The sequence below is a fragment of the Bos grunniens genome, chromosome 24 (genome assembly GCF_055505025.1).
Source record: "Bos grunniens cultivar Pamir isolate PY7600 chromosome 24, Bosgru_T2T1.0, whole genome shotgun sequence".
Lineage (NCBI taxonomy): Eukaryota > Metazoa > Chordata > Mammalia > Artiodactyla > Bovidae > Bos > Bos grunniens.
The window spans coordinates 57,541,024-57,556,972 of record NC_141188.1 but is presented as its reverse complement, the minus strand read 5'-3'; the positions used below and the strand labels follow the sequence as shown (position 1 = coordinate 57,556,972).

At 37.1% G+C, this 15,949-nt stretch overlaps 1 protein-coding gene across 3 annotated transcripts in view; it reads left to right on the top strand.

The window, feature by feature from the left end:
• The window catches only part of TXNL1 (thioredoxin like 1), a 43,071-nt gene that overhangs the window by 7,471 nt on the left and 19,651 nt on the right, over positions 1 to 15,949 (top strand). For all 3 annotated transcript variants that reach the window (XM_086372453.1, XM_086372452.1, XM_086372451.1), the window contains exons 2-3: positions 3,060 to 3,156; positions 5,033 to 5,206. In XM_086372453.1, coding sequence (XP_086228579.1) covers positions 3,060 to 3,156; positions 5,033 to 5,206 — 271 coding nt within the window. The remainder of the gene's footprint in view (positions 1 to 3,059; positions 3,157 to 5,032; positions 5,207 to 15,949) is intronic.

Sequence of the window (15,949 nt, the reverse complement as noted above, 5' to 3'; positions counted from 1 at the left end):
ACGTATTATTGTGAAATAGATTGTTAAGATAGGATTGACTTTTAGGAGTAAAGGTTGTTGAATCTTAAATTGTGGTCATTTAAAGTTGGCAGATAATGACCAAGTGACCCTTCAAAAAGGATCTACCAGTGTGTACTCCTATCCATAATGTTTAAGACTGATTAAAAGCCAGTAGTATTTTGCTAATCTAAAGATAGATTTCATCAACTGTAAATGTTTGTTCCTGTAAAATTTAGTCTCAGGGCCTAAAATTGTTAGATCCAAAAATTTATTTTCAGAAGCATCAAGTTTAGTATTTAAGAAATTAATAGTTATTTTCTTATTGCTGTGAGTCTTAAAGATGGCAGAAGATGAAAATGCTGATTAAAATATTAAGAATGGAAAGAGAATCACAACTTGAGTTTGAACATTTGTGAATTTGAACATCTTGTGCTTTAGAATCTGCTTTTCCTTGTGTTCCTGTCTGTTAAAGCCAAGATTTTTCTTAATTTTAATTTTTTGGAACTTTCATTGAAATATACATAGTACACAAGGATAAATGTACAGTTCAGAGAATTTTCACAAACTGAATACACACGCATGTTTGTTTAGCTTCTGGACAAATGGAACATTACTAACCTCTCAAAATATCTCTCATGCCCTATCCTGTCACTAACAAAAGTGACTTGTTTTGATTTATAATACCATTGATTTGTTTTACCTGTATTTGAACTGTACATAAGTGGAATCAGTGTCAGACTTTATTTTCTTGGGCTCCAAAATCACTGCAGATGGTGACTGCAGTCATGAAATTAAAAGACGCTTACTCCTTGGAAGGAGTTAGGACCAACCTAGACAGCATATTCAAAAGCAGATATTACTTTCCAACAAAGGTCCGTCTAGTCAAGGCTATGGTTTTTCAGTGGTCATGTATGGATGTGAGAGTTGGACTGTGAAGAAAGCTGAGTGCCGAAGAATTGATACTTTTGAACTGTGGTGTTGGAGAGGACTCTTGAGAATCCTTTGGACTGCAAGGAGATCCAACCAGTCCATTCTGAAGGAGATCAGTCCTGGGTGTTCACTGAAGGACTGATGCTAAAGCTGAAACTCCAATACTTTGGCCACCTCATGCGAAGAGTTGACTCATTGGAAAAGACTCTGATGCTGGGAGGGATTGGGGGCAGGAGGAGAAGGGGACAACAGAGGATGAGATGGCTGGATGGCATCACTGACTCAATGGACGTGAGTCTGGGTGAACTCTGGGAGTTGGTGATGGACAGGGAGGCCTGGTGTGCTGCAATTTATGGGGTCGCAAAGAGTTGGACACGACTGAGCGACTGAACTGAACTAAACTAAGTGGAATAATAGACTATACTTATTTTCTCAGTGTTATTTGTGAGGTTCATTTATGTTTTGGCATGAGGTTTTACATCAGTCATTTTCATTGTTATATAGTATTCCAGTGCGTGATTAACTACAGTTAGTTTACTCATTCTGTTCTTGAGAGGAACTTGGGTGGTATCCAGTTTTTGGCCATTAGAAATGTTACTTCTACCAGTATTTTTTCATAAGCCCTAAAGGCACACATGCAGATGTTTCTGTTTTGTATACCCTGGACGTGGTCACTGGTAGGCATAAATCTTACTTTAACAGGTAACTTCAGTTTCCTTTCTTACCCGATAAAGTGCTTATACCCATTTGCACTGTCACTAACAGGTCATTTGCTCCCAGTTCTTGACAGTGCTTCCTTCTTTGTTGTTTTAGCTGTCTTAGTGGGAGTAGCTTTAATTTGCACATCCTTTGTTTCCTTAGTGACTGAGGAAGTCTTTTTCTATTTACTCACTGCTTTTTTTTTTTGCTATTGCTAAGTCACTTCAGTCGTGTCTGACTCTGTGTGACCCCATAGACGGTAGCCCCCCAGGCTTCCCCGTCCCTGGGATTCTCCAGGTAAGAGTACTGGAGTGGGGTGCCATTGCCTTCTCCTACTGACTGCTTGGATAACCTCATTTGTCCTATTCAAGAGAACTCTTTTTTTTCTTTTGGATAACAGTCTTATTGATTTGTAAGTGCTTTTTTACATATTAGAGGTATAAGTCATATGTTTGATATGTTTTACACATTTTTTTTTTTTACCAATGTGTGGTTTGTCTTTTCACCCTTTGTTATCTTGATGAACAAAAGGTCTTAAGCGTAATATTTTCCAGCTTATCAAGTATATCCCCAAATATCAGTTCGTCCCTTTTCTCTTTAGTGCTTTCAGTGTTTTAAGAAATAAATTTTTGCTTACTCAAGGTTTTCAAAGTATTCTCTGTATTTTTTTACCCTAAAACCGTAGTTTTACCTTTCATTTTAGATCTATAATCCATCTGGAATTGATTTTTGTGTACATTGTGAGTTAGGAGTCATTTTTTACCCCCAGGTGGGTATCCATTTTGACTCAGCAATGTGTATTGAAAAGACTGTCTTTTCTCCACTGTACTACTGTGTCAGCTTTTTCAAAAGTTAGGTTACTGTGTATGGGATGGGTCTACCTTTGAACGTTTTTTTAAAATTGGTGAGTTTGTTTATCCTTTATCCTCTTAACTTATAAAGCTTCTTGGTAGTTTTTAATATCTGGTAATGGAATTCCTTCAGCTTTGAACCCCAGACTGCCTGGGCTATCCTTGATATTTCCCTATAAATTTTAGAATTTAGAGTTGTTAATTTCTCAAAAACCTGTTAGAATTTTACATTGACTTTAAATATCAAATTGAGGAGACTTGACATCTTGACAGTATTGAGTTTTCCAATTCATACGTGTAGTATATTCCTATATTTATTTAGCCTTTAATTTCTTTCAGTGAGAAGAAAGCTGGAATATAACACTATTAGACTTAAAGACAATATAAATCTGTAGTCATTAAGGTAGTGTGATACTATTGTAAGCATTTGTCTAAATAATATATTGGAAGGAGAAAGTCTAAAGACAATTTGATCAGAACTTTTTAAGTTTATGTTTTAATTGACGAAATCTTTAGAGTGTAAATTTGTATAGTCTTTGGTGTTATCTTACTTACAAAGTACTCTTATGTTTTTCACAGGTGTGGGCCGTGTTTAAGGATTGCCCCAGCATTCAGTTCTATGAGTAATAAGTATCCACAGGCAGTTTTCTTGGAAGTAGATGTACATCAGTGTCAGGTAAGGCAAGAGGGCCCTTTTAAAATTTTTTGAAAATTTACAAATTGGCTTGAAATTCACATTAATATCATCCTTTATCTATCTCTTTATGTACTAAGTACTTGTTTATTTGGAGGTAGGATGATATCTGTCTTGCAGTGGTGAATGCAAGTGTTGTTACGGCTGTATTAGTTAAGAAAAGTAGTCTGATATTAACTGCTTCTGAGTTTGTTTATATTCATATTTTTTTGATATAAAACTAATAGTATGTTGTTAAACTTAGTAGGTCACTTGGCTGTTCTATTTTACATTTCTTTATTTTTTTGCAAATCTGGAATTATATCTTATCTTATACTGTTGACACATTGTTTGGTTAAAAACCCATGGGAGAGAATTCTTGGTTAGAGTTTGATTTGAATTGATCATTGTATGACCTTAGCTCCAAAGCTGCATACTCAGCAGAAAGTTTAAAACATTGATTGCTGCTGATTGAGCCACAGGTCAGTAGATTGCCCTGGCTACTTAGTTGGCATGGCGGTGTGACAGCTCTATGTTTACGTGTGTGTAGTGTGAAAGAGTGGTTATGCCAGAAAAGTTTTTGAAGGCTTCTTGCAACACAGAAGACTACAAAAGTGTAATCTTGACTGAGAATCCTGACTCTGTAGTTTTTTTTTTTTTTTCCATTGAGGCTTTTGCCTTTGCATTTCTGGGTTGAAAAAACAAAAATCTTAAATGTTACATAGGTAAGCAGTTTGGGGATTTGGTGCAAATTCTGTTCCATGTTCATTGTTTAGTACTCTGGTCACATGCTGCTGGACAGTAGCTCTGGCCTTAATATCAGTATTCTGCGTCTCTAATCTGGAAGTGCTGTCTTCTGAAGCTGTGTCGTCCTGTATGGTAGCCACATGTAGTTAGTTGAAATGAGCACTTGAAATATGGCAAGTCCAAATAGAGTTGTGCTGTGAGTGTAATATAGGATTTTGAAGGCTTAATATGAACCAAAAAAATGTAAAATATGTCATTAACTTTTATATCGACTATATGTTAAAGTGCATATTTGGATTTACAAGACAGGTTGCTAAAATGAATTTCACTCGTTTCTCTTCTTTGTTTGTGGATTCTAGAAAACTTTAAATTTCACGTACAGCTCACATTTGTGTATTTCCTTTGGATGGCACTGTCAGTCTTCTTTTTTTCCCACTTATGAGGCTTAGAGAAGACGTCTTTGTAAACTTTATGCCTTTTTTTTTTTTTTAAATAGTCATACCTCTTCCTCGCATTAGAATATGCAAGAGGACATATTTATTTCACTTGTTTTCTGTACACTTCTCATGAAGAACTTAAACCATGAATCAGTGGTTAACAGATTTTCATTTGGTGGCTAGTCTTATATATCATAGAGTTGGAGCAGAATTTGAAAAGATACCAGTTGCAGTGTTTTTGATGGGAGACCAGAAATCATTTCTTAAAGAGTAAAACTAGGTGAGGATGTTTCATGGACAGATGTGCTGCTGTTTTTTCACATGTGTACTTTTTATGTTGACAAATCTCAATACCCTTCTCGGTTTCTCCATTTGAGAAATAGTCTGTGCTTATGAGAGAAGTATCTGGTTTTGTCAAGTGCAGTTTCTGTACTGGAAACTGATTGTTCTACTGAATGAATGAATGAAGTCTTTAACACTAAAACATGAAAATACGGGGCTATTCTTCAGTGTGGACATGTGGGTAATAGAGTTGTGACCTTTCAGAATAGGCTTGCTCTTTCTTAAGTAACAGTTAGGAGTAAGTTATTTTACATGTTTTTAGTTCATGTTTGTGATATTTAACTTCCATACAGATGCAGAGTGAATATTCTGAGTAGTTTAATTTGTAATGCTGTCTAACTTGACAATTCTAGGGAACAGCTGCCACCAACAATATATCAGCAACACCTACATTTCTGTTTTTTCGAAACAAAGTGAGAATTGATCAGTATCAAGGAGCCGATGCTGTGGGACTAGAGGAAAAAATCAAGCAGCACTTAGAGAACGACCCTGGGAGCAACGAGGACACCGATATTCCGAAAGGCTATGTATGTGATCTTAGAAGTGAAGTGATGTCACTTGCGTCTGTCATTATTTGGTTGAAATGAAATTTACTCTTTTCATGTTTTATCTTTCGCTAGTTAAGAATACTTTTCAGTAAGAACTTTAAAAATGAATTCAGTAGCTGACTATTGGGTTTTGTCTGTGTAATATGTATTATAACCTTACTTGTATGTGTGCTAAGTCACTTCAGTCGTGTCCAACTCTTTGTGACCCTATGGACCGTAGCCCACCAGGCTTCTCTGTCCTTGGGATTCTCCAGGCAAGAGTACTGGAGTGAGTTGCCATTCCCTTCTCCAGGGGAATCTTCCTGACCCAGGGATCGAACCCCCGTCTCTTGCATTAACAGGCAGGTTCTTTACTACTAGCGCCACCTGGAAAGCCCATTATACCCTTAAGTCCCCATCATAAACTTTATCCAAAATTTCTTCTCCTAATTTTTTTTCAAAATTTTTTCTCTCTTTTTGTTTAATACTTATTTTTATTTATTCGGCTGCACCAGGTCTCAGTTGCAGCTCACAGGATCTTTAGTTGTGGCTAGTGGGATCTAGTTCCCTGACCAGGGAATGAACCTGGGCCCTCTGCATTGGGAGCGTGGAGTCTTAGCCACTGGGCCACCAGGGAAGTCCGTCTTCTAATTTTATTTGCCACCTGTTTTTAATCTGCTTTCTGAACTATTTTAATCGCCACTTTTAAACATTTGATTTTTACTATTTTTCCCCCAAAAGTGAAGAAGTTTGCATTGGAAAATTTTTTCACTTTTTGACAACTATGTAAAATGACACATAAATTTTATGTGTGACTGTTAACATACTGAACTTCCTTTCTACCAGTTTTTAAAGTTTTCTCTCTTTTTAAATATACCCCCTATTTTCTGGCACTCTTATTTAAAAATCCTAGTTACTGATTTTATTTTGGAACCAAATGTGACTTTAGTATTGCATATATTTTAAAAATTTTAAGAATTATTTTAAATAATAGCTTGATGACGTAAGAATTCCAAAGTTTTTGAAACTTTGGAATTATATATATTCATATATAACATGAATAGTTATAATTTGTATCTATCGTATGAGAGCTATTTGAGAAGGAAAGTAAAATTCAAAAGTAGCTACTTCATGGTGACTGACTGACTTATGCAAATTAGTAAATCCTGCATAGCAAAAGATATATATGTATATATATTTTTTTAAATTTTGCTTGTTATAAAGTAAATGTATTGGCAGATTAAAAATGAATTTTTAAAAGGTAAGTGTTACCTCAAATTAAAGCTGCTATATGAAAGCATGTACACCAAGTGCAATAAAACAGAGCTGTCACAGGGCTGCCAGTCTTTCTGTAAGGCTCCTAAATTCATGTTGAATAAGGAGACTTTGTAGGTAGGTAAATAGGAGCAGTTCTTTTTATATGTGTGAGTGGCAGGGTTATGTCCTCAAAAAAGTTAAGGAATTTTAATAACGAATATTTATTTAAACTAGAACTATGATATAGTAATTTGAAATGGTAATATTCAATTAGAAAGTATGAGCATGTGTAAGTCAGGGTTGTGACACCTTTAGGAAAATTTTAGAAATCATTTGACTTGTAAACTGTTGTGTTTACCTCTTTGTATTTTTTCCTTTATTACTAAGGATTTTTGCATGAAGAAGTCTTATGGGCACAACAGTCTGGGTGCTTAACTGTAGGAATGCTCTGTTCTTTATATCAGCTGAGTGTGATATCAGGGTTTGGGTTTTGGTTGGAAATAAGCAGGAAAAAATAAAGTTTTAATAAGTAAATTTAGTTTTCATCTAGATGTTATTATACACTGAAAAACTGTAAAAAAACAGTTTCATTTTTTTTCCATCAGGTGTCAAGACTGCAAAAGTTTTGAACTATAGATCTTGCAGGGTTATTCAATGTTTAAAACTGGTAGTCTGTTCTTGGAACGTTATTGTTTTTACAACATAAATGGAAATTGAATGAAAACCTGTGTCTTAAAGTAGATTTAAATAGAAGCATTGCAAAAATCTATGCATATTTTTAAAATAATATTGGGTTCCTTAGACTAAAGACTTTTTGTCATTAGGTTTTAACACTGAAAGGCTATGTAACTACTGATTTCACACATCCTACAGTTTTGAAACTCCTGATTTGACTGGAGCCAGAGTTAAAGAAATAGGTATGTCTTCTAGGGAGAGTTGAAATATTGCAAAAGATGTAGAACATGATACTCAAAAGTTAAGAATCAAAAAGATTCTTTTAAGAAGGCAGTTGCTGCTGCTGCTAAGTCTCTTCAGTCATGTCCGACTCTGTGCAGCCCCATAGACGGCAGCCCACGAGGCTCCTCCGTTTCTGGGATTCTCAAGGCAAGAACACCGGAGTGCGTTGACATTTCTTTCTCCAAGAAGGCAGTATTTTTGTAAAAATAATGACTTTCGGTTTTTAATATGTTTACTGAATTGGAAAAATGTTAAACATTTCTATTTTTTTCTTTCCCATATTTGCTAAGTGTACCTTGTATGGCTTCAAATAGCATGAGGGGGCTAGCTGTATCAAGTCTCCCTCTTCAGAAGTTTGCTTGCTGGGCATTCTAGAATCAAACGCGTATTTGCGTGTGCTTTGTTTAAATCTTAAGGCTCATTAGTGTATTTCAGTATTCCAACATCCTAACTATAGGTTTTGGTCTTCAAATTTGTCACATTCATCAAAATAAATAGAACATGAATGCCCCTAATTTACGTAGTAGGTAGGATAGATATTTCTTTAACCAAAAACTTGAAGCATGAAGAGCTTTTTTGTAACTCCTGTCTGTCTCCTGTTGGATTCCATCCCTTCCTCCCCTAAAGTAATAGATGAAATATAGTCAAACGAAAAAAGTTGACTGTGTACTACAGACATGCATACCATTCACTTATGCTCATCAGTTGTGAATGTTTTGCTGTTTTTGTTCTATCTCAGTATGTATGTATTTGCTTTGGTTTTTGCGGCATCATTTGCAAAATAAGTTATAAACATCATGACGGTTCATGTGTAAATATTTCAGCACGTAGTTCCTAAGAATAAGGACATTCTCTGGTATAACCATGATGCCATTATCACTTCTAAGAAATTTAACATTGATTCACTTATCCCTGCTGCTGCTGCTGCTGCTGCTAAGTCGCTTCAGTCCTGTCCAACTCTGTGCGACCCTGTAGACGGAAGCCCACCAGGCTCCCCTGTCCCTGGGATTCTCCAGGCAAGAACACTGGAGTGGGGTGCCATAATGTACAGCTTATATTAAAATTTCCTTAATTGTCTCTGAAATGTACTTCATAGCTTTTTTCCCCAGTTCAGTTCAGTTGCTCAGTCGTGTCCGACTCCACGACCCCATGAATCACAGCACGCCAGGCCTCCCTGTCCATCAGCAACTCCTGGAGTTCACCCAAACTCATGTGCATCGAGTCAGTGATGCCATCCAGCCATCTCATCCTCTGTCGCCCCCTTCTCCTCCTGCCCCCAATCCCTCCCAGCATCAGAGTCTTTTCCAATGAGTCAACTCTTCGCGTGAGGTGGCCAAAGTATTGGAGTTTCAGCTTTAGCATCAGTCCTTCCAGTGAACACCCAGGACTGGTCTCCTTTAGGATGGACTGGTTGGGTCTCCTTGCAGTCCAAGGGATTCTCAAGAGTCCTCTCCAACACCACAGTTCAAAAGCATCAATTCTTTGGCACTCAGCTTTCTTCACAGTCCAACTCTCACATCCGTACATGACCACTGAAAAACCATAGCCTTGACTAGACGGACCTTTGTTGGAAAGTAATATCTGCTTTTGAATATGCTGTCTAGGTTGGTCCTAACTTTCCTTCCAAGGAGTAAGTGTCTTTTAATTTCATGACTGCAGTCACCATCTACAGTGATTTTGGAAGGGTCATGCATTGCTTTTGTCAGTCTCTTTAGTGTTCTTTAGTCTAGAAACTTCTCTATACCTTTTTTCCTTTCATGACTGCCTTTTTGAAAAGTTTAAGACAGCACCAGTCTACCACAATAGCTGCTAGACACATGTGGCATTTTTTATGTGACTAGGGCATCTGAGGCACTGAATTTTCCATTTTATCTATTTTTAATTAATTTTGAATTGACACATGTGGCTAATGGCTGTCTCATTGTACAGTGCAGGTCTGGACCATCTGTCTTATGCACTGTCCCACAATCTGGATTTATGAGATTGTTTTCTCATGATTCTTTCCTCATTATTGGCAAGTTGATTGCATAAGTAGTAATATTTATTTCCAGTAACATGTTTCCAGAATATGTAAATTTGCAATTATGTCAAATATATAATATTATGCCAGTTTGTCCCAGATAGTGTTGACTAACAGAGCACTTAATGCAACTGTTCAGCTACACTACTTATTTTGTGTGTCCCAAGATAAATTAAAAAACAATTTAAATAATTTATTTAGTTTATTTTCATCATTAAAGTATTGGAAGTATGACTGCAATGTTGCCTTCAAGCTTGAGGTCTTGATCCTACATACAGTATGAAGAGGCATCATGGTAGGATGGTAGACATTTAAATGTTTGTAAGATTTTGTCACATTTTCAAGACATGTTTATGGAGTTCAGAATAATATAGAAGTAGAACTTGGCTCTGTAATGCTCCTTTTCTTCCTACCTCTCTTTTTGAATTAGTTACAATATGTTACCCTGACTAATATATTTAACATCTAATGCAGTATAACATTTATATAATAGAATATTTTGGCTTTGTAAGCATTTAGGCTAGTCTGTGGATAGTTAAGGGTCTATTCTAATGACTTTTTACCATATTCATAATTATTTGACCTGTAAAAATTTGTTTCTTTAGTCTTTCAGAACTGTATACACATGTATTAGTGTATATATTAGTATTATTAATGAAGACTGATAGAACATGCAGCTGATACTTGGTAAACTTTATTACTTGGTAAACTTTAAAGCAGTTCTTGTTTAGTCAAAGAAATGGATACTTTTCTAGAAAAATGGTTTATCAAAATCAATTCCTCTAGAAGCAGAACTCCTAAATAGATCAGTCACCACTGAGGAAATAGAGAAAATAGTAACAGAGGCCTTCCATAAATACCAGGATGACTTCACAGGGAAATTCTAGCAAATCTCTATGAAGATCAGGTAGTCTAGTGTTACTGCAATTACTTAAGACCATATCAAAAGAGAAAACTTCCAAATTTATTTTTGAAGTATGACATTGATCCCAGAATCTGACAGAGTTTGTACAAAAAAAAAAGTTACCAACCAGTTCCAGTTAGGAATATTGGTGTAAAAATCTTGTATAAAATATTAGTAAACAAAATCCAGCAATCTAGAGGAGAAAATTTATGATCTACTAATATGCAGGAAAAGCATTTAAGAATTTTTTGTTTATTTATATTTGGCTGTACTGGGTCTTTGCTGCTGCACTGGCTTGTCGCTAGCTACATTGGGCAGGGGCTACTCTAGTTGTGCTGTATGGGCTCTCACTGTGGTGGCTTCTCTGTTGAGGTCCTTTACTGGACTGGAACCTGGTGGTCCGGAGTCGACGATAAGAAAGTAAAAGAGAGAAAGAGGCTGATATTCCCTGGTTTACGCAGAAAACCAGTAAAGTCCTTGACACAGGGCTTGTGTTGCTCACGAAGGCACCAGGAGCCCTCTCGAGGGGGTGAAGGCACAGTGCGCCCTCTCGAGAGGGTCTTAGAAGCCCAGGCAGGAGAGTGAGCACGACAGGATTCTACGCTCCAGAGAATTAGCTGTGTGGAAAGAAAGAGAAAGAAAGACAGACACGGGGACCCAAGCTCTGATGGAGCAAAGATGTTTTATTCAACATAGTGTGGGTATATATACTGTCTTCAAGGTAGCTTGAAGGTATACCTTCAAGGTAGCTATTTTCAGCAAAGATAAAGATCAAAAGTCCAGACTTACAAATTATCAAGGAAATATGAGGCAATCCATACCAAAGAGAGAGGGTTGTAAATAATCATTTTTAGCTTATGGTTCATAAAAAGGAAGAGGGTGGGAAATAGTTACTTACCACCGTATGGGAAAACTAACAAAGGAAATGCATGCATTCCTCAGCCCAGGAGCGGTTTGCCACCCCTCTTAATTCCTATTAATAAGGAACAGAGGATTCATGACAGATCCAAAACAGCACACAGGAAGCTCCTGTTAAATGCTTCCTGACAATTCCCCCGATTTTATTGTATTTGTAAAAAAGGTCCTGACCAATTGAGTTTGTTTAGTATTAACCAACTTTATAGAAAGTCAATGATAAATAACAAATATAATTACCAAGACAATCACCAAATTTACAGTTCCAGACCCAGTGCTGTGGGTAATACTTTGAAACCATCCTAGTGGGTCTAGTCCAGATAATTGATCAACTAGTTGTTCAGCTAAAGTTTCCAAATTAGTGGAAGAGGTCAGACGTTTATAAAAGGTTTCAAAGATTTCCTTTTGCAATAATTGTACATTCAGAGAGGCATTATCATGTATGTTTTGTAAATGAAATTTGATTTGTTCGCAGTTGTAGGCACTATGATTGAAATGAACAGGAGTAACACACACACACACACACACACACACAAAATTGTGGAGAAAGAAATGGCAACCCACTCCAGTGTTCTTGCCTGGACAATCGCATGGACGGAGAAGTCTGGTAGGCTGCAGTCCATGGGGTCGCACAGAGTCGGACACGACTGAAGCGACTTAGCAGCAGCAGCAGCAGCAACACAAAATTGAGTAGAATTCCAATCACATTTTAGTATCACTTGTTTTTGCAAATCTATTAATTGATCTCTGACCCATTTGATGGCTGTTTTTAGTTCCTGTATTTCCTCTTGAATACCCTCATCTACCTGAGCCTGAGTAGCCCACATATTATGAGCATCTTCAGTCCAGTTTTGGATAAAATTATGTGTTTGAATCGTGGTATGTAAAGCAGCGCCGGCGACGGCAGCAGTGGTGCAAATAGCTGTTAACCCCACAATGCCAAGAATCAGCCATCCAACGAATCGTTTAGATTGTTGGAGCAGTTTAGTAAGTACTCTGGAAGCAAGTCCAGCCCTGGGACCATCTTCCCAGGGTCGTTGGGAGATTTATTGATAACCACACATTTCGTTGAGATCGAAGAATCAAAAGGGAATCATTTCTTAAAGAGATAGAGGAGTTAAGACAAGTATATAGTTTGCAATTAATACAAGTTACAGAACGTAAAGTCTTATTAAATTGTAAATTTCCTATGGCTATAACAAAAGGAAGTGGGACACAAGCCTATATAAAATATGACTGATTATAGTGAAAGAAATAGTTACTATGACTACGACTTGTCCCTGTGAAATGTCTGGTCCAAGTCCCAAGTTCTTCAGTGCAATAAGTTTCCAAATGTCCCATTGTTCAGGCCCACTCTGTTTATCGAGGATGATCCTAGGATGAGGTGGGACTAATCCACCATCAAGCCACCCAAGAAGTCCTTTGTCATGGTAATGCTCCATTGTAGTGTCATTAATTTTCCATGCCACTTGAGTAGCATAGTCACACACACAGCTGTTAACATCTTCTGAGCAGTTAGATAACCACATACCATGGGGTCCCCAATCAACAATTGGATGATTTAGCCACAAACATTAATTTTCCTGTTTTGGCTTGACATTTGTCCCAACGAACAGGAGTATGTGTAAAGTTGTTATAAGTAAACACTTTGCATAATGTTCTTTGTTCTTTCCCTAACTCTTTCCCACAAGTCTCAGTAGTATAAACATGGTTCACAGACAAAGAAAGGGCAGTAAATAATCCAAACAACATCCAAAAATCCTTTTTGGGAGGCAGGGCGAAAGCCCAAGTTTGTTGGCTAACATTTATGCATAATTCTGCTAGGCCCATGCACAAAGGAAGCACTTCATAACCTAGAGAAATATTAAGTAGTTTTCCTTCTTCTTCAGCGTGTGAGGGCCCTATAATGCTCCAGGGAGAAGGCATATGAATAGAGTCATTAGTTGAAACGATTGGTCCTCTCTCTGTCCTTTCGACTACCTGTAGTAGAGGGGCATTGGGTATGTAAGCCCAGTAAGTATGATTAGTTAAAGCTCGAACAGGGGAGGCACAGGTCAAGAGACTGAGCATTGCCAGGAGAGTATATTCAGGACTCCGAGGCATTCCCTGTTGAGAGACCAAATTTTCAGCTCCATTAGTAAGGGTTTTTATTCGTCCCCAATTGGGGAGATCGGAAGGTTGATGCCTCCAAGGGCGGCGCTTCCTGGAGATCTTTAGAGCCGCCATGGCCCGTATTGGAATTTCTTCCTCCTGGGGTCCTTGTTGTCCCATCTCCATTTTGAAGGCCAGGGGCCCCCCTTGGGTTGAATCTTCCGAAGAAGAAGCCATGTGAGTTCGTTGGATCCATCAGGGGAAATACAAGCATACCCCTTTCCCTGTAAGATTAGCTTCCCAGATTTCTGTTGTTACATTAACCCATCTTGGTACCAAATGGGCAGAGGAAGAGAAGTGTCCTTCAGTTCCTCAAAATGCCTTTCTGCTCTTGTTAAGATATCTCCCTGTGGTAAGTTTAAAAAATTTTAAACAAATAAAGCTGTATTAATAATAGAGGTTTAGGAAATATGTTGGAATCTAGTAAAGTCTGCTTTATATAAGGAAGACAGTAGTGTTCCTGTGTATTCCCCCTTTTTAAATTTTTTTATTTGCAACTTTAGTGTGTGATGTACACGTTTGACTATGCCTTGTGCCTGTGGATTATAAGAAATACCTGTAATATGTTTAATAGAAAAATATTGTAAAAATTGTTTAAAGTGCCTAGAAATATAGGCAGGGCCATTGTCTGTTTTTATAGAACTAGGAGTTCTCATTACAGCAAAACAAGCTAGTAAGTGAGTTATAACATATTGTATAGCCTCACCGCGAAGAGGTGTGGCCCAAATAAAAGAATTAGTGTAGATACAGACATGTAAGAAAGAAAATGGAGAAAGTTCAGGGCAATGAGTTACATCCATTTGCTATAGTTCATTAGGTTGCAAACCACTAGGATTAATACCTTGTGCGATCGGTCAAAGATGTAGGGGTCTACAAGTAGAGCAGTTACTAATAATTTCTTTAGCCTGGCGGTATGGGATCGTCCATAGCTTGTGTAGGGAGCCAGCGTTGTTATGCAACAGAGCATGCTGTTCCTTCCGAGTAGCAAAGGAAACCAGTTTTATCAGCCTGCTCAGTACCGTAAGTCATGCGGCCAGGAAGGCAAGAATGTGCTTGAATATGTGTAATATAAATGGGAGAATTGAGGTTTCTAACAACAGATTGTAGTTCAAAAAAGAGTTGTTGAAAAATAGGTTGATTGGAGTTTGTGGTGGAGGTTTCTATATTTTTTAATACAAAAATTTAATGTATAGAGTCAGACTATATTAATGGGGTAAGGATGTAGGCAAATAAATTGAATAAGAACATATAATTCATTTTGTTGAGCAGAATGAAATTTAGTATAAAAGACTTTCATTCCTTAAGAGACCAGAATGAAGCTTTGGTGCTTTTAGTCCCATCTGTATAAAAAACCTCAGCTTGTGGTATAGGCTGTGAGCTGATAATGCGAGAAATAATAAATTCAGTATTTTTGAAGAAATTCCACAGCTTACCGGAAGGATAATGAAATGAAATTTCTCCATAATATTCCAAAAAAGCTATTTGGAAATCGGTAGAAGTTTGTAATGCGTTCTCAAATTGAGATTTATTAATAGGTATTACAATTTTATGAGGATCAGAGCCAATTAGAGTTTTAATCCTATTTCTTCCATTGATAATGATCTAGAGCAATTAAATCAAGGTAGGGTGTAAGTGACTTTATTCCCCTAAAACAGGTATAGATCCATTCTACTGGGTGTTCTTTTTGGGCAAGAAGTCCTGTGGGAGAATGAAGAGAGGGGAGTATAAATAATTCTAGAGGTAAATCTAGTTTGATGAGCGTAAGAAATTGTTTTTGTAATTTATTTTGCACTAAATAGAGTTCCTCTCCTGCCTCTTGAGAATGTGAACAAGGGCTATTTAAATCAGGATCTCCTTTTAAAGTATTAAATAGGTTATTCAGTTGATAATTAGCAATGCCTAAAGAAGGTCTAATCCAATTTATATCGCCTAAGAGCTTTTGAAAATCATTTAAGGTTGATAATTTATCAGTATGGATCTGAGTTAGTTGGGGAGTAATATGTTGCCTATTAACAACAAACCCCAAGTAATGGTAAGGTTTAAATTTTTTCAGGGACAGTGATTAATCCAGAATTTTTTAAGCATAGTTGAGCTATATCAAACGTGTTGAGTTTCTAAGATAGATGGAGCCAAAAATGATATATCATCCATATAGTGAATAACAAGAAAGTTAGGGAAGTGTTTCCTCACAGGCTCCGGGGCTTTGGCTACGTAGACTGACACGTGAGAATCCGTCATCCCTGTGGCGGTGCAGTCCACTGGTACCGGTTACGAGGTCTGATGTGATTAGGGTAAGGGAGGGAGAAAGCAAATCTCCTCTGTCTAAAGGGTGTGAAGGTATATTAAAAAAGCAATCTTGTAAATCAATAATAATAATGTGCCAATTTTGATAAATAATGGTAGGTAATGGGATTCCTGGTTATAATGCACCCATAGGTTTCGTAGATGCATTAACTTTTCTAAGGTCTGTTAGGAGATGCCATTTGTTAGATTTCTTTTTTATAACAAAAATAGAGTTCCAAGGAGAACAAGATTCCTC